We start from the raw sequence: 23,708 nt of genomic DNA on the forward strand, positions 1-23,708 counted from the left end.
AAGCAACGGGTGGTCACCCCGTCACACGGATTCAAACTGCCGACTTTACGATTGGCCAGCCCAAGAGGCTCAGTGGTTTAGACCACAGCGCCACCCGGGTCCCACAAGACAACAGGTACTGCATGTGAAAGGAACACTAGAAAATGGGACAGCATTATAGCATTATAATAAGGAAAACCAATGCAATATTCCCCATGTCTGAATACACCCCAGGTCTTCCCTCCACAATCCAGCACCTTTCTTCTGCTGTGGGTGCAGGCAGAAGGGGGAGTGGCCATTCTGCTGGTGCTCCAGTAGGATGGGCCTTCTCCAACACCTACATCCTCTCACACCACAAGGAAAAAACTAGAGATCTGCACCACTTCTTTCCAGATGGGTGGGAGTGAACAACTGGAAATTTAGAATTGTTAAGTAATATTGTCTGTGGAGGAATCATTGTGAAGCCTTCTATTACAAATGAAAATCATAGAATCATAGAGTTGGAAGAGACCACATGGGCCATCGGGTCCAACCCCCTATACCCTATGAATACCACAATCTCTTTCTGCTCTTGCTTGCATAGTACTCTGTCTGCCAACTGCAGACAATGAAATCATTCTTATCTGTCCACCTGTGAAAACATCAGACTTAGCAACATGCGACTATAACTTTATAACCAAGATCAGTAGCTATATTTTATAGACATGGCCACTGTGCAGTAAAGTAGTCTAGGATAACTAAAGAAATGTTTTTTTGCAGTTATAATATGCCCCATTTCCTTATTATTGGGCACGCTTGGGCAAAGGGAACTTACATGAACTTTAAACTAATTATTTTAGCAGGTATTTGTTGAAGCGAATTCTTCTTTAATACACTTCCCTCCTTAGGGATCTGTTTCAAAGAATGCTCAGTAGTGCACTGTTTTCTGTGGAAAGCTGGTTAGACTCTAGGTTATTATTCTGAAGGGAGAAGTATGCTTTGACTCTTACTGTCTTTCCCGCAATGGATTGTAGCCTATAATAAAACACATAGTCACTTATAGTGAAGTGATCCGGCCTGTGCATTGGCTTTCACCATTTGTGACCCACCACCCCAAATGAAGTTTATCAGCTACCAAATGGTTGTGGACTACCAAATGGTTGATTGCCTCCTCCCGCCATTTTGAAATCCAGGTGGGCAGGTGGGGGAGGTTTAGTGAGCGCCCAATGAGCTGCCATACATGGCTGGTGGGCTCCTTTTGACATTCAGGCCTGTTTTGTGTGTTTAAGAATTCCACACAGCACTTTATAATATCCCCTTTCTTCTCCATTCCCCATGGTCAAGGATTCCCATTTCAGATGTCTGAACATGAGGAAAGGCTTTCAGCATATGACAGAGATACGTAAGCATGCAGGTCCTTTGATATGAAGGCAGTGCAAGGGCAAAGTAATAATCATTTTTATTACATGCATGCTAAACATGAAGGAACATCAGCTGACATTTGCTTTGAAGCTGACAAAACAGGAGCTGAGGGGGAAATACCTCCACAGCACAAGTGGCCTGTGCTAGATTTTGAAAGCTTGCTTTTACTTGTAGTTTGCTTAAGAAAAACTTTTATGGAGAATCCTATTTGCTAGTTCATTGAGAAACCTCAGAGCTTTTAAGATGACATAGGTCCCATCCCCTTTTGGACCTTTTCCTAAGATAAACTGTAACATCCAGTAAACTTGTAATGCCAAAGTCAATTATATAAAACTGAACCAGAATGTTGCATCTATAAAGGCTGTATCCATAGTACAAGGCTTCTTGGCCTTTTTTTTTTAAAGGTGGCTCTCCTACACGTGAAACCATGAAATTCAGTCAACGAGGATGGAAATCAATTTTGGACATTGCATTTATAGTTATAAATTACAGACCCCTTTTGTGGATCGGTATCTGCTATGATGATATCACGGGATTATAGCCAACTCAGACTAGACCCACTGAAATCAAAGACAGTCATGTCCATTTATTCCAATGGGTATACTCTTAAGTTTGATTAATGTTACATACAACCCCATGCCTTTTTTGTTTCTTCCATCCTAATGGTTGTGGAAATGTGCTGGGTTAGGAGAAAAAGAGTGTGAAGCGTCAATAGGTCATGCAGGGAGGGGTAAGTGTTCAGCCTTCCCGATCCACGTGCCTTTTTAAATGTCAAAATAATACAGCCCATCCTGCTTTATATGTGAACAGAGCAAGACACATGAATAAACAAATGCAGCTTCCAAAATCACATATATTTTGGTCCAGACCATACATCAGTTCTTGGGTGCAACATTGCTGCCAGTTTAAAATTGCCCTAAAAACCTCAAGCACAAAATGAGATCCAAAAAATCCCAGTCTAATATATTTACTCAGTGCCTGCTATTTCATTTTGTTAACCCTTTCAAACGCACATATGTGCATGCACACACACAAGCATTTTAGACACTGCACAGTTCAGATATTTTGAAACATTCTTTGCTTACCATGTAATGGTTTAAAGTGATAATTGTATTTGCCACATAAATATTTATGAAGCAGTGGACTGCATCCCACAAAAATGTGTCAACTAAATTTGGTTATTCAATTGTCATATTTGCCTCCAAGAATTTTAAACCGTCCAAGATGTTATCTTGCCAGAAAGCAAACACGGATAGATGTCAGAAACCCACTAAGCATAACAATTTAGGTTGGTTTGTAAGCACTACATTGTAGATGTATGAGCACCGATAAACAATGACTGTGGTTCCAGTACTACAATTTATTCCAACTGTAATTCTTTGCTGAGAGGTTTTTTCCTCCCATATTCCCAAGGCTGGCTGGGAGCTCTTCTACATGCAGGCTCTTCCACTTAGCATACTATCAAAAATGAAAAGCAATGATTTGTGAAGGTTGCTAAATAAGCATATAATCATCAGATTAGAACATAAGCCATCTATTTCCTTTTTATCAAATCAACAAGATAGTGGTGAACTTGTGAAACTTCAAGGAAACTGAGGGTGTGTGTGTGTGTGTGTGTGTGTGTGTGACAGAGAGAGGGAGAGAGAGAGAGAGAGAGAGAGAGAGAGAGAGAGAGAGAGAAATCCAGGCAATGTGTTGAGTTAACGGAAGTGCTGATAATTGCTAAGTGTTGCCTAGAGGATCTGGCCTCTTTTGTAATATATACTTCTAACAATCAAAAAGTTTTAAGGAATTGCTATTAACATGCAATTTTCAAGAATGTGTATTGTGAAAGAAATGTAATGTGAGCAAAATGCATAAAAAGTATGGCTGCGTTTTTTATTTGAAAGGTTGTATGTACATATACAACCATACAGCCAATAGTGGTTTTTTTCTCGTGCAAAGTTTGGGAAGCATATTAGTCCTCAAGTCTCACCCAAGAAATTTATGCATGGAGTAATTCCATGCATTAATTTGTATACACAAATTGAGAGACAGGCTCTCTAATGTCTGAAATTTCCAGCTATAGCCAAGGAATCAAACAATGACCCTTATTTCCCAAACAAATGACTACGAGTCAGTGCTTGAATGCCATGTATTAATGCAGGAGTGGGGAAATTGTGGACCACCAGGTTTTGCAGGACTGCTTCTATCATTGGCCATGCTGTCTTGGGACTACAGGTTTATTTCCTCTGTCTTAATGTAATCTGAGACAATATGATTACAAAAATTGACCAAAAATTAACTGGCCAGTATGCAAAGGACAACGTCACTCATGCTATCACCAGCAGCTCCTTATCTCGAGTTGTTTGTGAAACTGCTATAAATTTCAATGGCTGCATGTTAGCTGCCATGAGATGTGCAGGTATTAGGAAGATCAGATTTTGGAGCTCTACTATACACACAAATGGCTGGAGAGTTGAGAATCACTGCAGCTGGGGAGAGAGGCCTGCCATTCTTCCAAGAGAGCTGAGCAAAGTGGTAGAAGAGGCATGGGAGGTTGCTATCAGAGCAACATGCCAGCCTATAGCTACTGAATAGGCAGCACCACCCAGTATGGGCAATGACATTGCCAGGCATCACTGGGCACTGATACCCAGTTAGCAACTGCACCCCTGTACAGTGGTGAGGTAGCAATCTCCCTGCTTCTGTCATTGTCTCATGGTGTGGATGTTGGGTCTTCTTCCCCATGCAGGAGCTGATAGGCTGTCAATAAACTCCTGGATGAGCTGCTGCATTCAGCTGTGAGTCACTGAATGACTAGATATATCAAGAAATGTACATGCATGTCTGAATTATTCCCAATGTTTTCCAAGTTCTGTTGACAAGAGCAACTGGGATATTATAGCCAATTAAGTCTCTGGAAGAAGACATTGCCAATCTCATGACACCACCTTTCTCCCCAAACACTCCCTCTTAACAACAGGTCTTGATTTATAGAGAACTTGCTGCAAAGCTTGTTTTTACCAAATTTATAGCAGCCCCAGGGCTCCAAATCTATGCATAAGTGGGGGGGAGGGGGAGGGGAGAGAAAGATCAAGGAGTGATTATTTTCCCTCCCACACATAAGACTGTGGGGCACATCAGCACATGTTACAGAATGTAGTTTTTGCAAAACAGCACAGCTAGATGTCAGAAGAGCCGAGTTCCCAAAACGATTACAAATGTATTGGCAATAAAACTGCTTCCTCACTTGAGTTTACCAAAGGGCAGATTTGACTATCACTCTTAAAGGATTAGGCGGCTCAGCATTTCAGTATATTAGTATGAAAGCGGCCTTTCTCTCTCTAGAGCACAGGTAGACCTGTAGATAATGCATTATGGGGTCCGTACCGCTTATTAGGAGGGCGAGTAGGAGGAGCAAGGCAGTGAGGTGGTTGACACTGTGCAGATGCCACTTTGGTCCCCGTCTTGGTCAAGGGCCTCATGCCACCTATTTTCATGAGGTGGAAAGTTCCCTTTGGCCCCATGGTATCTTTCCTCCAATGCAAATGTCAAGCAGAGGCCCCAGTCTGGATTGGGACTGCAGCAAAAGATGGGAAGCATCCCTCCTGGTTTCAGTCCCAGTCAGAATTGGGTCCCTCTGTGCCTGCTGTTTACTCTGAAAAAATATCCATGCAATTGCTAACTGCATGAACAGTGTCACATCTAGTTTGGTTCTGACAATATCTCCTTTAAAATCAAATTCAGCTAATTTTTTAAATAATAGAAATCTATCATTTATTTTATTTCATGTATATCCTGCTTTTCTTTCATGAAACTCAAGATGATGTATTAGGACTCCCAGATGATCTTCCATCTGGACAGTGACTAGTCCCAGACCAGATGGTTAGAAAAAGTAGACTTATATCCTACAAAAAGTAGGAATATTTCATCTTTCAGAACGAATGTGGCTTCTGCAAGCATAACTGACCAAAGTTATTATGTGCAAGAGCAGGCAGAAGAGTTTTTAAGGAGCTGTATAGGATTTTTAATAAACATTTTGAAACATGGCTTTGGTATGGGTCAATTGATGTGGACATTTAGGCTATGACTTATGAGTGTGGCAGTAGATTGCAATCACTGTACATTCTCCATCCTCAAATTCAATTCTAAAATCTGAAGAAACAGTAGGCTGGATCCAAACTATTTCGGTTGCACTCCATTTAAATCAATGAGGCCCAAGTTAAGTTAGGGCTAATTTTTTTAATGGTTGTCAGTGGGACATAACTACACCTAACTTAGTCTGGATACAACCCAATTAGTTCCTGTCTTACAGCACCACCATCTGTTGCTATTGAATAAATTATAACAACTATAGCTGATCTTTCTTCAGTCTGGTGGGTGGAGAAAGGAAATTTTTTAAACTTAATGCAGAATTTACTGGAAGTTGTGGAGGGAGGGTGTTTAAAAAAACCTCCCACTACATTTCTGTACAATATCACTTGAACAAGTGAATATTTAAAACTTTCAAAACTGCCAAGCTGTATAAAATGCATTAAAATAATATTATTTAAAAATATAAATGAAAACTGAATTAGACCTCTCTCTATATATATCTGAGTGCTCACTGGAAGGACAGATTGTGAAGCTGAGGCTCCAATACTTTGGCCACCTCATGAGAAGAGAAGACTCCCTGGAAAAGACCCTGATGTTGGGAAAGATGGAGGGCACAAGGAGAAGGGGACGACAGAGGACGAGATGGTTGGATAGTGTCTTCGAAGCTACAAACATGAGTCTGACCAAACTGCGGGAGGCAGTGGAAGACAGGAGTGCCTGGCGTGCTCTGGTCCATGGGGTCACGAAGAGTCGGACACGACTAAACGACTAAACAACAACTCTCTCTCTCTATATATAGATGTCTCCACAGTCTGCTAAGTCTTTAAATCAATAATCTAGGGTGGTCTCTAACATGGATTTCCTAAAAAGTGATCTGAATAACAGCACAAAGTTTACTGTTCAACATGAACTCTGTGAGTAGCTGATTGTACATGTAAAAATGCAATGTTCTGCCCCCTGGTGTTGCTCACTAAAAAAGGAACAGTTAAAGTACTCCCCTTCCTTTGCCTCACTTGAGATAGAGTGACATCTTCAGTTGAAGAAATGTAACAACAGTGCAAAACACAGACAATTGCACAGCTGTCAAAATCTATCTAGTAGCCTACCAGGTTTTCCCACTTTCCATCACTTTGTATAGTTAAAATAAACAGTCCTTGTTATGGACAGGGGAAGAATATGTAAAATTAATGTGCAGCAATTTAACAACTATCCAACATCCATTCTGGATAGTGCTGTACCTTAAAATGTTACACGAAGAGCTGAAGCAATTACACTTACAGCACAGTCCTATGCTACTTTACTAATTAGTAAACCCTCTGTGTTTAGTAGGGACAATTCTCAGGGATGTACGTGTACAACTGCAGCCTTAAACTGACAGTGTAAACTGTTTTTAGTGAAACAAGGAGGTAAGAATTGTGCTGATTTGATTTGAAAAAAGATAAAATGAGGCTTCTTGGGATAAAACAAGAGGCAGTGGCTTTGTATGAATACTTTACAAATCAAAGAATTCAGTGTCCCTAGGTTCAGTGACAGATGCCTCACCAACAAAAAATAGCAATTAACCATATTCACTGTAAGCAGCCCCTCTGAAAGAAACACAGCCTGCACACAAACAACATTTTTCTTGATGCTTGGGCTGCATACACGTTATACCTTTAAAGTACATTCAAATCAAATTCTGGGCACTGCAGTTTGTTATAAGGGTTGCTCGGAATTGTAACTCTGAGGAGTAAACTACATTGCCCAGAATTCTTTGAAGGGAGAAAATATGTTTCGAATGTGCATTAAAAGTACAGTCATGTGGGCAAGTCTTGGAAGAAATACAATACAGTGGTACCTCGGGTTACATACGCTTCAGGTTACAGACTTCGCTAACCCAGAAATAGTGCTTCAGGTTAAGAACTTTGCTTCAGGATGAGAACAGAAATCGTGCTCCGGCGGTGCAGCAGCAGTAGGAGGCCCCATTACCTAAAGTGGTGCTTCAGGTTAAGAACAGTTTCAGGTTAAGAACGGACCTCCGGAATGAATTAAGTACTTAACCTGAGGTACCACTGTAAAGTATCAATGTGCAGAAGTATGGGCTTTCATTTTTTGCATGTTCTGCCTTAGGGCGAGTTCACATTTGACAGTTGTCTCACAAATGCACCTTGAATACTGTTGCACACCACCCCAATCTCTGAGAGGTGTAACTTATCCACAGAGTTCAGGCGCTTACCCAGGGTTGGGTTTCCTTTAGAATGAGGAGCAGCAGAGACTGTGGTGTCTTTATGATATATGGTTTATTTACACATATATACAACCTGAGCCTATGATGGAAGGGTTTACCCATAGCCGCAGCCTTGGATTCAAGCAGAAATCAGGCATGGCTCTGATTCTCTGGATTCCCAGCTTGCTGCTTTGCTTCCAGCTTCTAGCTCACATAACAAAACTCTGGCCTTTCTGCGTGGATGGTGCCATTTGGCTGCATAGGGATCCACACTATGAAAAGGAGCTCAATATTTGTATATAAGATCTTTTTCAAAAACATTTTTTCCTTTGGCAATATGTGCCCCTTCCTTAGCCCTAAACATATACCTGGGTATTTGAAGGATCAGAGGTGATTTTCCTCTTTCTAGCAAAGCTGGAAGCACAGCTTCCTCTCTCCTTTATTCCTGCTGGCCAGTTCTCAGGTTACTGAAGCAGAATCGGAGCTAGTGTTGCTTAGCGCTGAGGGAGAACATGCTCCCACTGTTCCACAGAAATAATTGTGCGCAACATGAGAGGCCTATTTGCTGACCTGCTCTGGCATCCAAGGGGTTCTGATGTTTGCCCGGTGCCCACCTGGAAAAGTTGCACAGGCTCATTAAGCTTATTCATCATGGGCACCACCAACTGGGCACTTCAGAGCAAGGCCAGAAGATATGGGGACGCAGATGGTTTTCCCATCTATCTGCCCAGTGAAAGGAAAAAATCTGCCCAGATATATTCCAGAAGGATGGTTAGGATGGAAATATAAATAGATTTTGGCTTTCTGAAGCACATGATGGGGTTCTGAGAGGACAGACCACAGGGGAAAGACACCAGGCTAAAACTGGGAAAACTATATATTTAGAAATTGGCTTGATAAGCTGAGGATATAACAGCATTTGGGGCTATAGTGGACATTAACATAAGAACATAGGAAGGTGCCCTGTACTGAGTCACACCATTGGTCTTTCTAACTTAATATTGTCTACACTGACTGGCAGCATCTCTCCAAGATTTCAGACATCATTCTCTACCAGCTCCACCTGAGCTAAAGTCTCGCAAGCAAGCAAGCAAGCAAGCAAGCAAGCAAGCAAACAAACAAACAAACAAACAAACGGATATCTAAATGAGATTTGATATGCTTATGAAGATGGAGAGAATAATAGCATTTCTCAAATTGGACAAAGTGTGTTCCAATACGCTTTTATACTCTTACAATCTTTAGTCCAGCAACAGCAGCATATTCTTCTGTCTCCAAATAACAGGATAGGGTGCCCTTATCCATTCACCATACAAAAGCTCGTGCTATTCCAATAAATATGTGAACCTGAGGAGTGTATGAAATAATACTTAATCATAGGAATGGGGTTGCTAGATTTTAATATTGGAATGTTTGGTGGTTGTGGGGGGGGGGTGTTTGACACAAGTTGAGAACTGAAATTTGCATCTACAGATTGGCTACAGTCAGACATTATCATGAGAGGAATGAGCCAATGAGATGAGGAAGGGCTGTAGCTCAGTGGTCAGAGCATCTGCTTTGCATGCAGAAGGTCCCAGGTGTGATCCCCAGGTATCTCCAGGTAGGGCTGGGAGAGACTCCTGCCTGAAACACTGAAGAGCTGCTGCCAGTCAGTACCGAGCTAGATGGATCCAGTGGTCTGACTCAGTCTAAGGCAGCTTCCTTTGTTCCTAACCAAGCCTCTGTCCAGGCTTATACGCTCCTTTTGCCATCTCTTTCTCCAGCGCAGCTGTAAGTCTGGAATGGAAGCTTTCACTTCCAATTTCATTAACCACAGTTTAGCATGGCACCCTAACTTTAAACTAAGGTTGATCTTAATCATGGCTTGTTGAGAAAAAACTAGCTTGAGACAGGCTTGGCCTAAAATTGGTCCCCCCCCCTTTCTTTTTTAAACGCTTTAGTTAAGATTAATCAGTTTTGGAGAAGAGGGATGAGGAGCAGTGCATAAGCCATAAGGGAAGCTGGATTCAACCCTGTCATGATAAACAATAGTTTATTGTCAGATTCGGAAGCAGCCAAGGGAAGAAAGGAGCTCATAAGGATCTCTTTCTTTGAAGGTGGCCTGCCCCCTTCCACTTGACATGGATACCTAGTGTGGTATGTGTCGCACATAGGAGCCCTCCATTCCCATCACTACGTACCACAGTTTATCTGAACCCAACCACTGTAAGGTTCACATGGAATTAAGGGACATGGAGGAGAGGGAGAATGGAAAAGCACTGGCTGCATCTGAAAGTAATTACCATAACTGTAAGAACATAAGCTTGCCAAAATGTGAATGAATGACAACTCTATTGACCTCACACTCTTTTAAGGAACACATTTGATATGCAAAGGAAACTGATATGTTAAGGTTAAGAAGGCATTCCCTACATAGCTGTTAGGTCACACATTTTACTTGTGTTTATGCACTGGAAATCAGCAAATCAAAATCATTTTACTGAGTTTAGGAGGCACTTTTACAATACACTTAAATCCTTTAACCCCCCCCCCAAAAAAAACCTACTTCCTGCATGGCAGTATTGCACTGACTTCAGGTTATGTGAATTCAAATACTAATGCATGATTAGGTACCCCATTCCTATTGTTTTTAATTTCAGATGTCATGCACCTTGGAGGAGAGCCCGTATTCTTTGCATCTCTATGGAAAAGTTGGAAATCTGTGCCTGATAGTATGCACCCTTAAGTCTTTGGCTGTTTGCAGGAAGGGGATAAGATGCAACTACCAGATGTTGTGTAATTAATATATTGTATGGATGATAATCTAAATTACTGCTTCCTGTAATCCATGCTGCATTTAAAAAAAGGAGGATATGGAGGATCCAGGAAACTACAAACCTTTTGATGTCTGTATCAGCTAATTTGGTGGAAAGCACTACTAAAGACAGAATTATTAAGAATAACAAGCCTTGCTCAGAATGAATTATTTTCCGAGGCCATTCCAATCACAGTGATTTGTGGGGAGGGGTGTTGAAATAAACAAACAGAGATGTTATTCACGTGGGTCATCGTTTTCCTCTGAGTTGGCTGTGGAAGCAGGGTCTAAGTGCTTCCAAACACTATTGAGACAGATAGAATGCAGATCTTGTGGTTGCTAAACACTCCTAGTATATATGTGATTCAAATATATAGGAACAGATTATGAGATTATTTTGCTGGTCCATAGCAATACATTCCCATTAAGATCAAAATCTGAAGATTTTTTTCCCCAAACCCTTCCTTTTTAAATAAAGATTATCGTGTGGAGATACAGCAGTTGTTAGTCATATATGAGGAACAGAATGGCCATCCCAGGAGATGTTGGGATTGAAATACCAGTCTTACCTGACATGAGGTGTTGGGTTTCCAGCGACTCTGCACTCAAGCAGGACCTTCCTTCCTTCCGCAACTTCTTGACTCCTGAGTTTCTGGGTAAATCGAGGGGGTGAAGGTTGACTGTGTATCTCTTTTGTGACCTGGTACAGGGAAGCATTCTCACTGGCCTTGCAGTCTTCTTTCCTTTGGAGCACAGACTCTCCAGTATGAGTGTCTTCAGGCACCTCATTCGCAGGTGTGATCTCTGGGCATGTTTTGTCAGGGGTTGGATTCCTTATGGAATTAGGCATGGTTGGTTGCTTGTTTTTAGGAGAAAGATACCCACTATCTGGTGAAGAGGAGTTTCCGTCAGGGCTCCTGACTCTTGTCTTGGCTGCTTCACGAAAGATGGAAGAGAGTTCTTCAATTAAAGTAGCCGCTTTGTCACACATCTTATTCTTGAAGGGAACATCACCTGCAGAAGTTGGTTTGGATTTGGGGCTCAGCTTTTGCATGCTTGGACCACACCTTTCAGCATTTTTAAGGCTCCGAATGAAGCTGGGTCTTGCAGGCAGCAGGGAAGATATGCTGGATGGTTTCCCAGTAACATTGTGAATGTTGTTTGCTTCCTGAGAATACATGTTCTGGTCTGGGAGAGTTTGAGCTGAAATCAGTAGTGAGTTTGGGCTGGTCACCTGAGTCCTATTGGAAGTGTTTTGACTATCCCCATTGGTCTCAATGGAAGAGGCATTATCTAGTGAGTTTGGAGAAGTGTTGAAGTAATATGTGAACTCCTGGTTTGCGTTCCCATCCTCCTTTACAGAATTCACAATAGATGTGTGAGCAAGTTCCAGGCTTTTGCTTATCTCTTCGTCACTAAGAAAGGCAGATAGCTCATTTGAAAGTTCCCCATCTGGTATGTCTGAGAGGGAATCATAGAAGAGTTCATAAGATGAGGAATCCTCAGATGTGTTTTCATGGTTTCCCACATGTGTGCTCTTCTCTGCAGAATATGTCTCCATCATTAAAGGCATTGGAACAGCTTGCTCACAGCTTCTGTCCTGCATGCTGGAAGAGAATAAATTCTGTTTTGGTAAGGACCACACACTTTTTGTCACTTAACTACTCTTTTTCATTCACATATTATTAGCTCCAAAACCAGACAGAAAACTGGAAAATCGCTAAAACCCTTATGGCTCATATGGACCTAGGTGAAATTATAATTTAAAGGTACAATGTATTTGACTACTACAATGCCAGGGTCCCTGTAGTTGTTCTGTGCCAGGCATAGGCAATCTTGGCCCTCCAGATGTTTTGGGACTACAACTCCCATAATCCCTAGCTAACAGGACCAGTGGTCAGGGATGATGGGAATTGTAGTCCCAAAACATCTGGAGGGCTGAGTTTGCCTATGCCTGTTCTATGCAATTGTAACTATGGGTCCTGAATGTTTTGCCCAAAGCTTGGAAATTTAAACGCAGCAAAAAAAATAAAAAAAAATAAAATAAAATTCCAAGAAATCAAGTATTTTGTGAACAATGTTCAAAATCTTCTCTAGAAGGAGGCTATTGTGAATCATAACAGCAACTGCACAAAGCCTCCAGAAGGCTGTCCACCAATTTCTCTTTTAGAACATTAAATCCTTTAAAGTAGGGAAAGGGAACTTGGGGCTCTCCATACACTGTTCAACAAAAATTCATGAACCTTGGCTATGTTGGCTGGGACTGATGGGAGCTAGAGTCCAACAACAGCTGGAGAGCCATAGGTTGCCCATTCCTGAGTTAAGCAAATTTAAATAAATTTACGTGTCACAAAAACCTCAATAAAAGTATCTTTTCAGGTACTAAGGAAAGTATGAGATAATTTACAATTAAACAACAATCTACCAGCAACAAATATGGGCCATCTTTAATCTTTTCTTTTAAATTCCCTATCACATTACATCACAACAACTTAAATGTATTTGCTCTTGACTTGTACAGCCATTCATTTAAAATCTTCCTCACTTATTAAAATTGGCCCTATTGATATTCATACCCAAAGGCTGCAATCCTAAAGACACATACAAGGCATTATTCCCTGTAGTGGGTCTTAGAGTAAACATTCATAGAAGGGGAATCCCGGGGCATTTTGCTGCCTGAGGTGAACATGCCTGAAGTGAACATGCCTGAGGTGAACATGCAAACTAGGAAGTTGATTCCTAGTTTAGCACTGGTGACAGAACAACATCTTTCCACTAGGAGCAGTAGGTTAATTTAGGCAGCTCAGAGCAGCCTGCATGGTACACAAATCTCTGTCGTCAAACGGAAGGGAATGGCTAAGGAGGAGTTTAGAGGAGGAGTTTGGATTTGATATCCCGCTTTATCACTACCCCAAGAAGTCTCAAAGCGGCTAACATTCTCCTTTCCCTTCCTTCCCCACAACAAACACTCTGTGGGGTGAGTGGGGCTGAGAGACTTCAAACAAGTGTGACTAGCCCAAGGACTAGCCCAAGCAGCTGCATGTGGAGGAGCGGAGATGCGAACCCGATTCCCCAGATTACGAGACTACCGCTCTTAACCACTACACCACACTGGCTCTCAAGGTCTCAAGGCACTCAGGAGGAACAGTAGTGGGCCTGCTGTTGCCACACATCCTACCATTTGTCACATGAGGCAGCTGCCTCAATATGCCTAATTGTAGAGTCGGCCCTCATGCACTGTAACCTTTCAACAGATTAATCTAGTGGTTAAACCAATTAGCAGGTTGCACTTATAATTCTTGGTCATTTTAGTTTAGAAGAAACAGCTCAGGGGGGCATAATAGCAGTTTGTAGAATTTTGAATGGTATGAGGAAAGATCAGAAATTAATTATTATTGTTGTTATTATCAATTAATGTACCGGTATATACTGTTTCATTACCAAAGTGGCTTCAAAGCTGTTGACAAGTATTAAATCAATTCTAACATATATTTTAAGGAGAGATTGGATGACCATCTGTCATGTATGATTTACTTGAGATTTCTGTATTTGCAGGGAGTTGGATTAGATGACCCTTAGGGTCCCGTCCAACTCTACAATTCTCTGTTTCTATCTATAAACACATAAAATACACCAATAATACATTTTTTTCCACTTCTCAAGGACTAGAAAAAGAGAGAAAAGCTATGTTCGACACACATTGTTATATATTTTAGAAGTATATTAAAAGCATTCAGGGCTTTTCAAAGGAAATGGAAGAATTTCATTTGGAAATGTGGGTAGACCAAAAGCTAAATGAATGCATAACAGCATTTCTGTTTGAAGGCAGGTGGGTTTAGATCTAAAATAACAGCCAGACTAGTGAAGAACCAAGCTGGTTTAGCAAGACAGCACTGATTCTTCCACTTTGTTTTTCAAAGCTGCATATCACCATATGCCATACGACTTTTCTTCCGTAAGAGATGTATGACCTGTCTGACAGTCATGAGATGCAATCGGATGTATTTTACATTGACTTGTGTAAGCTCCTGTTACATTTAGCAGCTCCTCTGGGGCTTATCTTGCATGAAACTGTTAACTGATTGGCAGAGTGCTTGAATCCTTGGACTAGCCTGGGCATCTCTTAATATCTCTTCTCTTTCTCAGTGCCATATCACTGTGTAACCGAGCAGAAAAGAAAACTATTAGGAAGCTGAGCTCTTTGCTATGAGATTTTAGCACCTGAATCTCTCAGGCAACGAATCTGTATTTTGTTTATTCTGGGCTCTCTGCTTCCCTTTTAATCCAATTTCTGTAACAATGAGTTACCCAAAAATAAGGTTACCAGATTTTTTCCAATGAATCCGGGGAGACTTTTCAACTTCAGTTGATTTTGTATGGGGACTGATTTGTAAATCCGGGGACTGTCCCTGGGAAATGGGGATGTCTGGTAACCTTAAAAAGCTTTAAATCTGAACACAGTTGTCCGAGTCACAGTTTAAGAACTTTAGAAAAGAATGTGAGAGATTAAACACACATTTCCAGTTTAATACAGAGTCCATGAGGGAGGTTGAATACTGACAAAGTTTCAACATACGCAAGGGCTTCCCCATTTATTTTGAATGGATATGAGAATTATGTATCGCTTTGCAGACACTCACCTGCCCCTGATACTGAAGTGAATGTGGAAGCCTGCATGGATGGGAGCTAACTCATCAGTGTGCGCACTGATGTCTGACTAGAACAGGCTTCCTCAAACTCGGCGCTCCAGATGTTTTGAGACTACAATTCCCATCATCCCTGACCACTGGTCCTGCTAGCTAGGGATCGTGGGAGTTGTAGGCCAAAAACATCTAGACAGCCGAGTTTGAGGAAGCCTGGACTAGAACTTTGGGTTGAACCTATCCTAACCTGTTGCTCATGAGCTATTCGACAGTGGAATAGACTACTTTAGAAGGTGGTGGCTGCTCCTTAATTGGAGGTTTTTAAGCAGAGGTTGGATGGCCATCTGTCAGGGATTCTTAAGCTGTGATTCCTGCATTGCAGGGTTGGACTAGACAACCCTTCCAACTCTTTAATTCTATATTTTCTGATCTGCAAGTGGGTCACAGACCTTAAGCAAATGGGTTGCAGGTTTTATAACTAAACCAAAAAAAATATTTTTGCTTTTAATCCTTAACTGGTATGATGAATACCTCTTACAGCTTGTGGTATATTATAATGCTTGTAACTGAACAACAGAAAGGCTCGAGACTTTTAACACTTGGAAAGGCTTTCTGACAGCTGGAAGCAAATCTGGTGACATCTTGTCATACAACAGAGCCTGTACAACAGAGGTGAGCTGTAATAGCCACTCAAAACAGCTTACTAGATGAGCACCTTGTGTCATACTGTCGATGGATCTCCTGCCAGGATAAGTTAATAGTTAAGCCAGGGTGATATGCTTAGTTAAAATAAGAAATAATATATTTACCTTCTGTATCAGTAATTATTTCAGACTATATCTGAGAAATATCAATCCCTGCTTTGATCTACTTGTTGACAAAATGTAAGCTGAGGTATCTACTGACACTTGACAAAATAAACTGTATTATGAATAAAACTATTTAAAATATTCATAGTTCATTAATATGGCTTGTGCAACCATGTCTTTAGAATAATTTTGTTAATTTAGGAAGCAATATCCTGCAGGCAGATGCACACCAATCTGCACACAAAACAGTAAATAACTTGGTAAATACTAAAAGCATTTCAACAAATTCCACATTAATATGCGTGTTTGTTCATTTTTTTATTGGATGCCTCAAACAATTGTTATATAATAGGCAATCTTGTAGTTAAAATGGCTGCCAAAGACCTAAGGCCCAATAAAATAATGTGTCACTGTACCAAAAAGGTTGGGAACCATTGGTCCAGGGGATCAGCTGTCAAGGCTTCTGGATAAGTGCCAGAAAATCAGAGCTAAACTTGGAAATTGTATGTTTCATATGCTTATTAAGGAAATGATCCAGCCAAAGGCAAGTCCTTTGAAGTCCCATAGATTTCAGTGGAATATATTTTAGCCCTTGTCATGTGGTATATGCGTGATGAGGCTGCCATGCAATTAAAGGAAAGTTGCCCCAGACCACTGGCCCCAGCCCTGATATTGTGAATAGCCCTGCCTTCCAACATCCATGCATTAAACACTCATGTCTGGACTCTGGAGAGGGAAACCTGCTTACATAGATCTCCGTGCACATATCTGATAGTGAGGCTTCCTCTGTTCAGATGTCCATACTCAATGCGTTGGCATTGTAGGAGTAAGTTTAACTTAACTGTACAGAGCCCAGCTCACCTGTAACTCTGTAATTAAAATCAGTGGGATACATGAGCAGTTAATGTTGGCTGGATCATGCCCAAAGTTTTTATTTTAAATGTTTTTAATTCTCCTTTATTTTTTTAAAAAAGAAACACCCCCATTTTTAAATAATAGTTATACATGGTATATATTTCTTAATAAATGTGTATTATTTTTCAAATTTTTATTAAATATGATGCTTGGCATCCTGTTGGCATTAGTTTTCCCATCATAGTGGTAAGTGAGCAAGGTCTTTGCAAGGTTCCAGTGCATGCAAGCAGTGACAGCTCTCATTCCATTCAACAGTGAAGAATGTTCTTTGTGGGCACAGAAAAGTGAACGCAATGAGGCAAATTATTCCTTGTGGGACAGTGCATCCAACAATGGGGAAGTTAGGGGTGCTCCAGACCCACTGAAATTGGTTTACGTCCTTTTGCAATCCACTACACAATAAAGCAAACCTGGCAAAAATGTGTCTTACCCATTCATTCTCAGATAGTCCATACACAAAGAAAGGACAAAAAATCACATCCAGAACAGCCAGCTAATCTGATCGCAAGTGCCTAAAATAGATACCTAAGCAAATATGTTGGCACCTGGCAATGTAACTAGATTACTAGAAGGTGCAACATTTCTTCGTTTGTGAACAAAATGCCAAGTTCTCTACAGGGCACCACAATTATTTGGCTCTTCTGAACTTTCGTCCATTTATTTTGATTGCCTGTAAAAAGGCTTCACATCTCTAACAGTAAGCCTTCAAGACTGCGTGCTTTGAATTAAGGTTTGCCAACCTACCCAATTTATTTCGGTGGGATTAAGCGCTTTATTCAATGCTGCATCATGGCCAGAATGTATAGCTCTGCAATGTTATCCAGGAAATCCACTTTTCCTTTGCCAGGACTCTGCGTCTTTAAGTCATATCTATTCTAGTTAAAATAACACTTGAACCCTATCAAATAGCATACATGATCATAATTAGAACTAGGCTATGAGCTATTTCTAGACTCTTCTGATTAGACAGCAGCATATTTATAAATGCTTTCCTCATCTCTCTAATGAGCTTATTGGTGATGGTAAAACAATGTACTGTACAGTTTGGAAAAAAAGATGAAAAGTACATGTAGCTAGCCTGTTATTTCATGCATTTCTTGATTTTTTAAAACAATATTCTCAGGCCTAAATGTGATATTCTACAAACAGCAATAGAAAAAATCACAGAAACTTTAGACCATCAGTTATAAATATGCTTACTTGAACATTATAAGTTATTGTTTGAAAGGCACTGATAATTCATATAATGAATATAAATTAGAATATGTTTAGCCCTGTTAAAAATAATGTTCACGATCTGATTTTCTAGTGCAATCAGGAAAAGGAAATGCACAGGACAAAAACACAAGCAATTAATTATGTCTATAATTAGTTTCTTTAAAAATTAAAATCGAATGCTTTCAAAAACATTATGCAACCAGAAAGCATGGCAATAGTCAATGAAATCTCTTTATATGTAGTGAATGAAATATGACATTCATACATGGACAAAATTAAGCAGAATTTAATAAAGAATACAAAAGGATCTTACAAACCTTAAGTCAGTGTGAAGAATTTCATATAGAATAAATTTCAAGCATGGAAACTCTTCCTCCTTTTGTTTAAGAAAGCTGGAAGTTGCTTTAGCTATTCATTCAGGATTGCTTGGTCCACAGTATCGAGGTGACTGTGGCCTCTGAGTTACATCTGTCTTCTTTGACTATGTAATTCCTACCCACTCATCTATATTTGGTAACTGAACTCATGTTTCAGCAGGACTGCCACTATCTGGAATTCCAGCAGAACGAACATTGGGCCAAGATGAACGAGCAACGTCTGTGTGTGCTTCGTACTTATATATCCAAGGAGTTGTTGGAGATTACAAAAAGCAGTCTAGTATTGTTCTTTATACCAATGCTCGAAGTTTCTCCCCATAACTTTGTAACAGCTAGCCTGAAGAATTCTGTAGGGGTTGACGGATACAAAATAAATTTCCATTGAAAAGTTTTCCGCTTTACTTTGAAGCATGCTTTTGGTAACTAGGTGTAAATTAGTCCAATACTTTTTTGCTATCAGATTGTCCTGTTGCAATGCTTACACACACAGTATTCAGATAGGTCATGGGTAGGCAAACTAAGGCCCGGGGGCCAGATCTGGCTCAATCACCTTCTAAATCCAGCCCACGGACAGTCGAGGAATCAGCGTGTTTTTACATGAGTAGAATGCGTCCTTTTATTTAAAATGCATCTCTGGGTTATTTGTGGGGCATAGGAATTCATTCATTTTTTTTTCTTCAAAATATAGTCCAGCCCCCCACAAGGTCTGAGGGACAGTGGACCGGCCCCTTGCTGAAAAAGTTTGCTGACCCCTGAGATAGGTGCTTAGGAATGAATGATGCTTATTTTTCTTAGTTCGTCAGCAACATGATTTTTAACCTTTTTTTGGGGGGGGGGAATGATGCAATGTGTGCTGCATATGCTACCACATTTGCATTTTGCATTCTAGCAGCAGTTCTCAAACTTTTCTTGGGGGTAGGGGAAGTGGAAATGAATATTAATTTATGCCACTTAGTGCAAGCATCGTTGTCAAAACCAATGCCTACGAAAACTGAGGCTGCTGAAGCGCCAGAGACCTGGAAGACCTGCTCCCTGCCTTGCACCTGGCCTGGGAAGCTGGGGCCCTGACTAGCAGTCTCAGCTTTTATAGCTGCAGTTAAACAGACTCTTGAGCTGGGGTATTATTTAGGTACTTTTGCTGGGGGACGTTGTTGCTGCTTTTGATATTATTATTTTTTGCATCTACATTTTAGATCTTATTAAGATTTATGTTGAAATTGTTTAATTTGCTTGTGTATTTTTTAATGTTTTATGTATTGTTTATGACCACTTTTGTTATGTTTGTAATTATGTATTTTTTTATGTCAGCTGCATTGAGCATAGTTTTAACTATGAAAAGCTAGAATACAAAGAAAATTACGTATGTATGTACAGGCGGAGACCATTTTGCATGGGGGTTTTGTTTCTGATTCTCGTGTGCATCTGTGCAGCGTGCATAATCCACCCTGTTCTGCCCTGCCACATTTCTGGGCCACTTCCGGATCATGTGTAAAATAGCCGCTGCCTGTATATTACCAAAAACATGCCCCCTAGCCCATGCATCTGAGAAAGGTTCATTTAACTGGTAAAATTGTGAGGTGGGGATTAATAGATGACACCAGTGCTGTATATATATATGAACAGACTCTAAGCCAAGGTCTTGTACTCCCCGTTTTATAAATGCTTTGTTTTGTTTAGTTGTTTAGTCATGTCTGACTCTTTGTGACCTCATGGACCAGAGCACGCCAGGCACTCCTGTCATCGACTGCTTCCCGCAGTTTGGTCAAACTCATGTTAGTAGCTTTGAGAACACTGTGCAACCATCTCGTCCTCTGTCTTCCCCTTCTCCTTGTGCCCTCAATCTTTCCCACCATCAGGGTCTTTTCCAGGGAGTCTTCTCTTCTCATGAGGTGGCCAAAGTATTGGAGCCTCAGCTTCACGATCTGTCCTTCCAGTGAGCACTCAGGGCTGATTTCCTTCAGAATGGATAGGTTTGATCTTCTTGCAGTCCATGGGACTCTCAAGAGTCTCCTCCAGCACCATAATTCAAAAGCATCAATTCTTTGGCGATCAGCCTTCTTTATGGTCCAGCTCTCACTTCCATACATCACTACTGGGAAAACTATACCTTTAACCATATGGACCTTTTTCGGTAAGGTGGTGTCTCTGCTTTTTAAGATGCTGTCTAGGTTTGTCATCACTTTTCTCCCAAGAAGCAGGCGTCTTTTAATTTTGTGACTGCTTTCACCATCTGCAGTGTTCATGGAGCCCAAGAAAGTAAAATCTCTCACTGTCTCCATTTCTTCCCCTTCTATTTGCCAGGAGGTGATGGGCCCAGTGGCCATGATCTTAGCTTTTTTGATGTTGAGCTTCAGACCATATTTTGCACTCTCCTCTTCCACCCTCATTAAGAGGTTCTTTAATTCCTCCTCACTTTCTGCCATCAAAGTTGTGTCATTTGCATATCTGAGGTTGTTGATATTTCTTCTGGCAATCTTAATTCCGATTTGGGATTCATTTTCACATCATGTATTCTGCATATAAATTAAATAAGCAGAGAAACAATATACAGCCTTGTCGTACTCCTTTCCCAATTTTGAATCAGTTGTTCCATATCCAGTTCCAACTTTATAAATACAGCCCTGGTTAAAATAGCTTCAATCTGAAAAATAAATTTTAAAAATGTAACCTGTCCCTTGCCTAAGTAACAATCTAATTTACACATTAAAGCCTTTGGCAGAAACCTGAGTGGGCTTTTGAGTTCTTTGTTTGGCAATGATGGCTAGAACAGAGAGAGTAAGTCCCATTAAACTACTTGTATAGGATTGCACTGTTACTTTATTTACAAAATTATTGATGAGTTAACTTTTGATCAAAAAGAAGTGCCCCAAAGCGACTTTCAACAGAAAACGCTTGAAGTTTAAAACTTTCGAGCACTATCCTAATGAATAGAGCATCCTTGGCTCTTTTTTGTCCTTACCTCTGTCTTTCTCTAAATTTATCTTTCAGTACTAGACACATAGTTTTTTAAGCATCATTCCTTCCCCCCAGGAAACCTGAGGAAATCACCATAGCTCAGTGGTAGACTACATGCTTCACATAATTAAATCCCTGACATTTTTAGCCTCCAGCCTCTAAGATCAGGTAGCAGATGATGTGAAAGACCCCTGCCTCGAACCCTGGAAAGCCAGTGCCAGTCTGAGCAGAAGACAGATGGACAAATAACTGGACCTGCTAGAAGGCAACTTCCTCTCAGTGCTGTGCCAAAAATATCATCTTTCTTCTAACTATTCTCCATCAATTAATGAGAAAGGAAATTGCATCAGTAAATCATCAAAGGGGAGGAAAGAAAAGGGAGGAAAGAAAGGGGGAAACTTCTCATGGGAGGGCTGCAGGGTTTCTTTTTGGTGGTCATTCTTACTTTTGAAGTTGCCAAGTTGTGTTTGTGAATATGGCTTCTTTCATTCTACAAATCATCTCCTCAGGGGTATGTATGTAGCCTTCCCAGATGCTCATGCTTCACTTAAAGCCAAGGGAAAGACACTTCCCATGGGGCCTTTTCAGTACAGAAAGTAGAGAGGCGGTAGAGATTTGTTTATTGGAAAGAAAATCCACAAACATAAGGCCACCTCAAAAATTCTAAAGAAATTCAAAAGTAATTATTTTTAACTATTTTTATTACTTTTTATATTTATTTAGCAGGCAACAACCAGGAACATAAACAAATATGCAAACAGAACATACGAAAGAAAAGCACAATATTCCATGTTGTACAATGAAGTTCCAAACCACAATGTAAATATCAAAAGGAAAGAAATGCAGAAACCATGTGTTTAGGCAGTCATCTAACACAGTGTCTCCAGAGCTGATTCTAAAGTCCCCTGAGAATGAGGCAGAAAATGGACTTTTCCGCAGAGGAAGAGAACTTCTAAGAACTTGGAGGACAGTTTTGATACAGCACTGCTTCCTATATAACCCTGGGAATTGCCGTTCTGTGAGTGTGGCTTGCAGATCTCCAACACCAAATTCTAAGGAGCCACATCAAGCTACCATTCCTGGATTTTTTGTAGTAGAAGCCATGAGGCTTAAACTAGTACAGAATCAGTGTACAGTTACCATGTAGTTAGACATACCCTTGCTGTCATTCTTTCTCATTTTCCCTGTGATCTTCCTATCTCTCTCTCTCTCTCTCTCTCTCTCTCTCTCTCTCTCTCCCCCCCCCCCCCCGTTGTCACTTGTTCAACGTAGCTTAGGACACTTCAGAATTTTAACAGTGAGTCAGTACTGGAGGAAGGCACACTTGGGTGATCAAATAAGCTCAGTGGTTTAGATACATACCCAAGTCTGAAATCCATAAATTTGTAACTTAACGCAATTACAGCAAGAAAGATGAAGATTTTACATTCGAAACAGAGACTGGTCAACACAGTGCAAGCATATAGCCTACATATAGCTGATACAGCAGATTGCTCTATCTCTTTCCTAAGCAGCTTGGTCAAAGAAGTTTCTTTCCAAAAAAAGGGGGTGGAAAAAATATCAATGACATTTTTAAACTACTGTACATATATAACACAGGGACTGAATAAATCTGTTACATCGTATAGCTCTGCCAAATTTGCACTTATTTCTGTCAAGTTGGTGTAAATATTGCAGCACCTTCAATTTGAATATGCTTAATCTAAGGCTACACTGGGGATGGGGGGCACAAAGGCAAAATAAAATTTATGGGCACGTGGCTGTGGTGCTGGAAAATGGCTTTACCATTGGTGGGTTTCCATGAGAGCCCAGATGGCTCATGTATGGAATTAGGATTTATTCTTCTAATGATTTAATATCCCTTGACAGTTAAAAAGCAAAGTGGAGCTTGCAGGATTTAGATATAAGGTGAAGAAGCACGAACTACAGCTGAGCTATAAAGTTCCTTTGCCAATGAAATCCAAGGAACTTCCTGGACAGGGAGGCGAAAGTGATACCATGGAAGGCTATGCAAAAGTCCCTCATAGCAAAATAGTGTTAAGAGCAGAGGGTGACTCTTTTGGATTCTCCATCAGTCAAAGCTTTGTGTAAGTATATGCACTAAATTCCAGAGCTGTGGGGAGATACTGTCCCCCTAAAAAAAACCCCAACCAAAAACATTTCATATCAGAGATAGAAAAGATGACAGTCCTAATTTTTCAAGTCAAAATTTTCTGGCTCTGTGAGATTCAATTTAGGGTTTATTTTCTGATAGACTCTAAAAGACTATAAACCACAAGCGAATCCCACATGTGTTCATACTCAGCACACTGAGAACATTCCACAGAGATTAGA

General features: G+C 40.6%; 1 protein-coding gene across 4 annotated transcripts in view; it reads right to left on the reverse strand.

Annotated features, from left to right (window-relative positions):
* PALLD (palladin, cytoskeletal associated protein) overlaps positions 1–23,708 on the reverse strand; it is a 216,108-nt gene that overhangs the window by 186,606 nt on the left and 5,794 nt on the right. For 2 of the 4 annotated variants that reach the window (XM_083631008.1, XM_083631002.1), the window contains exon 2: positions 11,027–12,064. In XM_083631008.1, coding sequence (XP_083487134.1) covers positions 11,027–12,064 — 1,038 coding nt within the window. Of the gene's footprint in view, positions 1–11,026; positions 12,065–18,359; positions 18,527–23,708 lie in introns of those variants that run through there. The other 2 variants (XM_083631009.1, XM_083631010.1) reach the window with 2 other exon arrangements.

The sequence above is a fragment of the Podarcis filfolensis genome (genome assembly GCF_964270895.1).
Source record: "Podarcis filfolensis genome assembly, chromosome: 9".
In the NCBI taxonomy this organism is placed as follows: Eukaryota; Metazoa; Chordata; class Lepidosauria; order Squamata; family Lacertidae; genus Podarcis; species Podarcis filfolensis.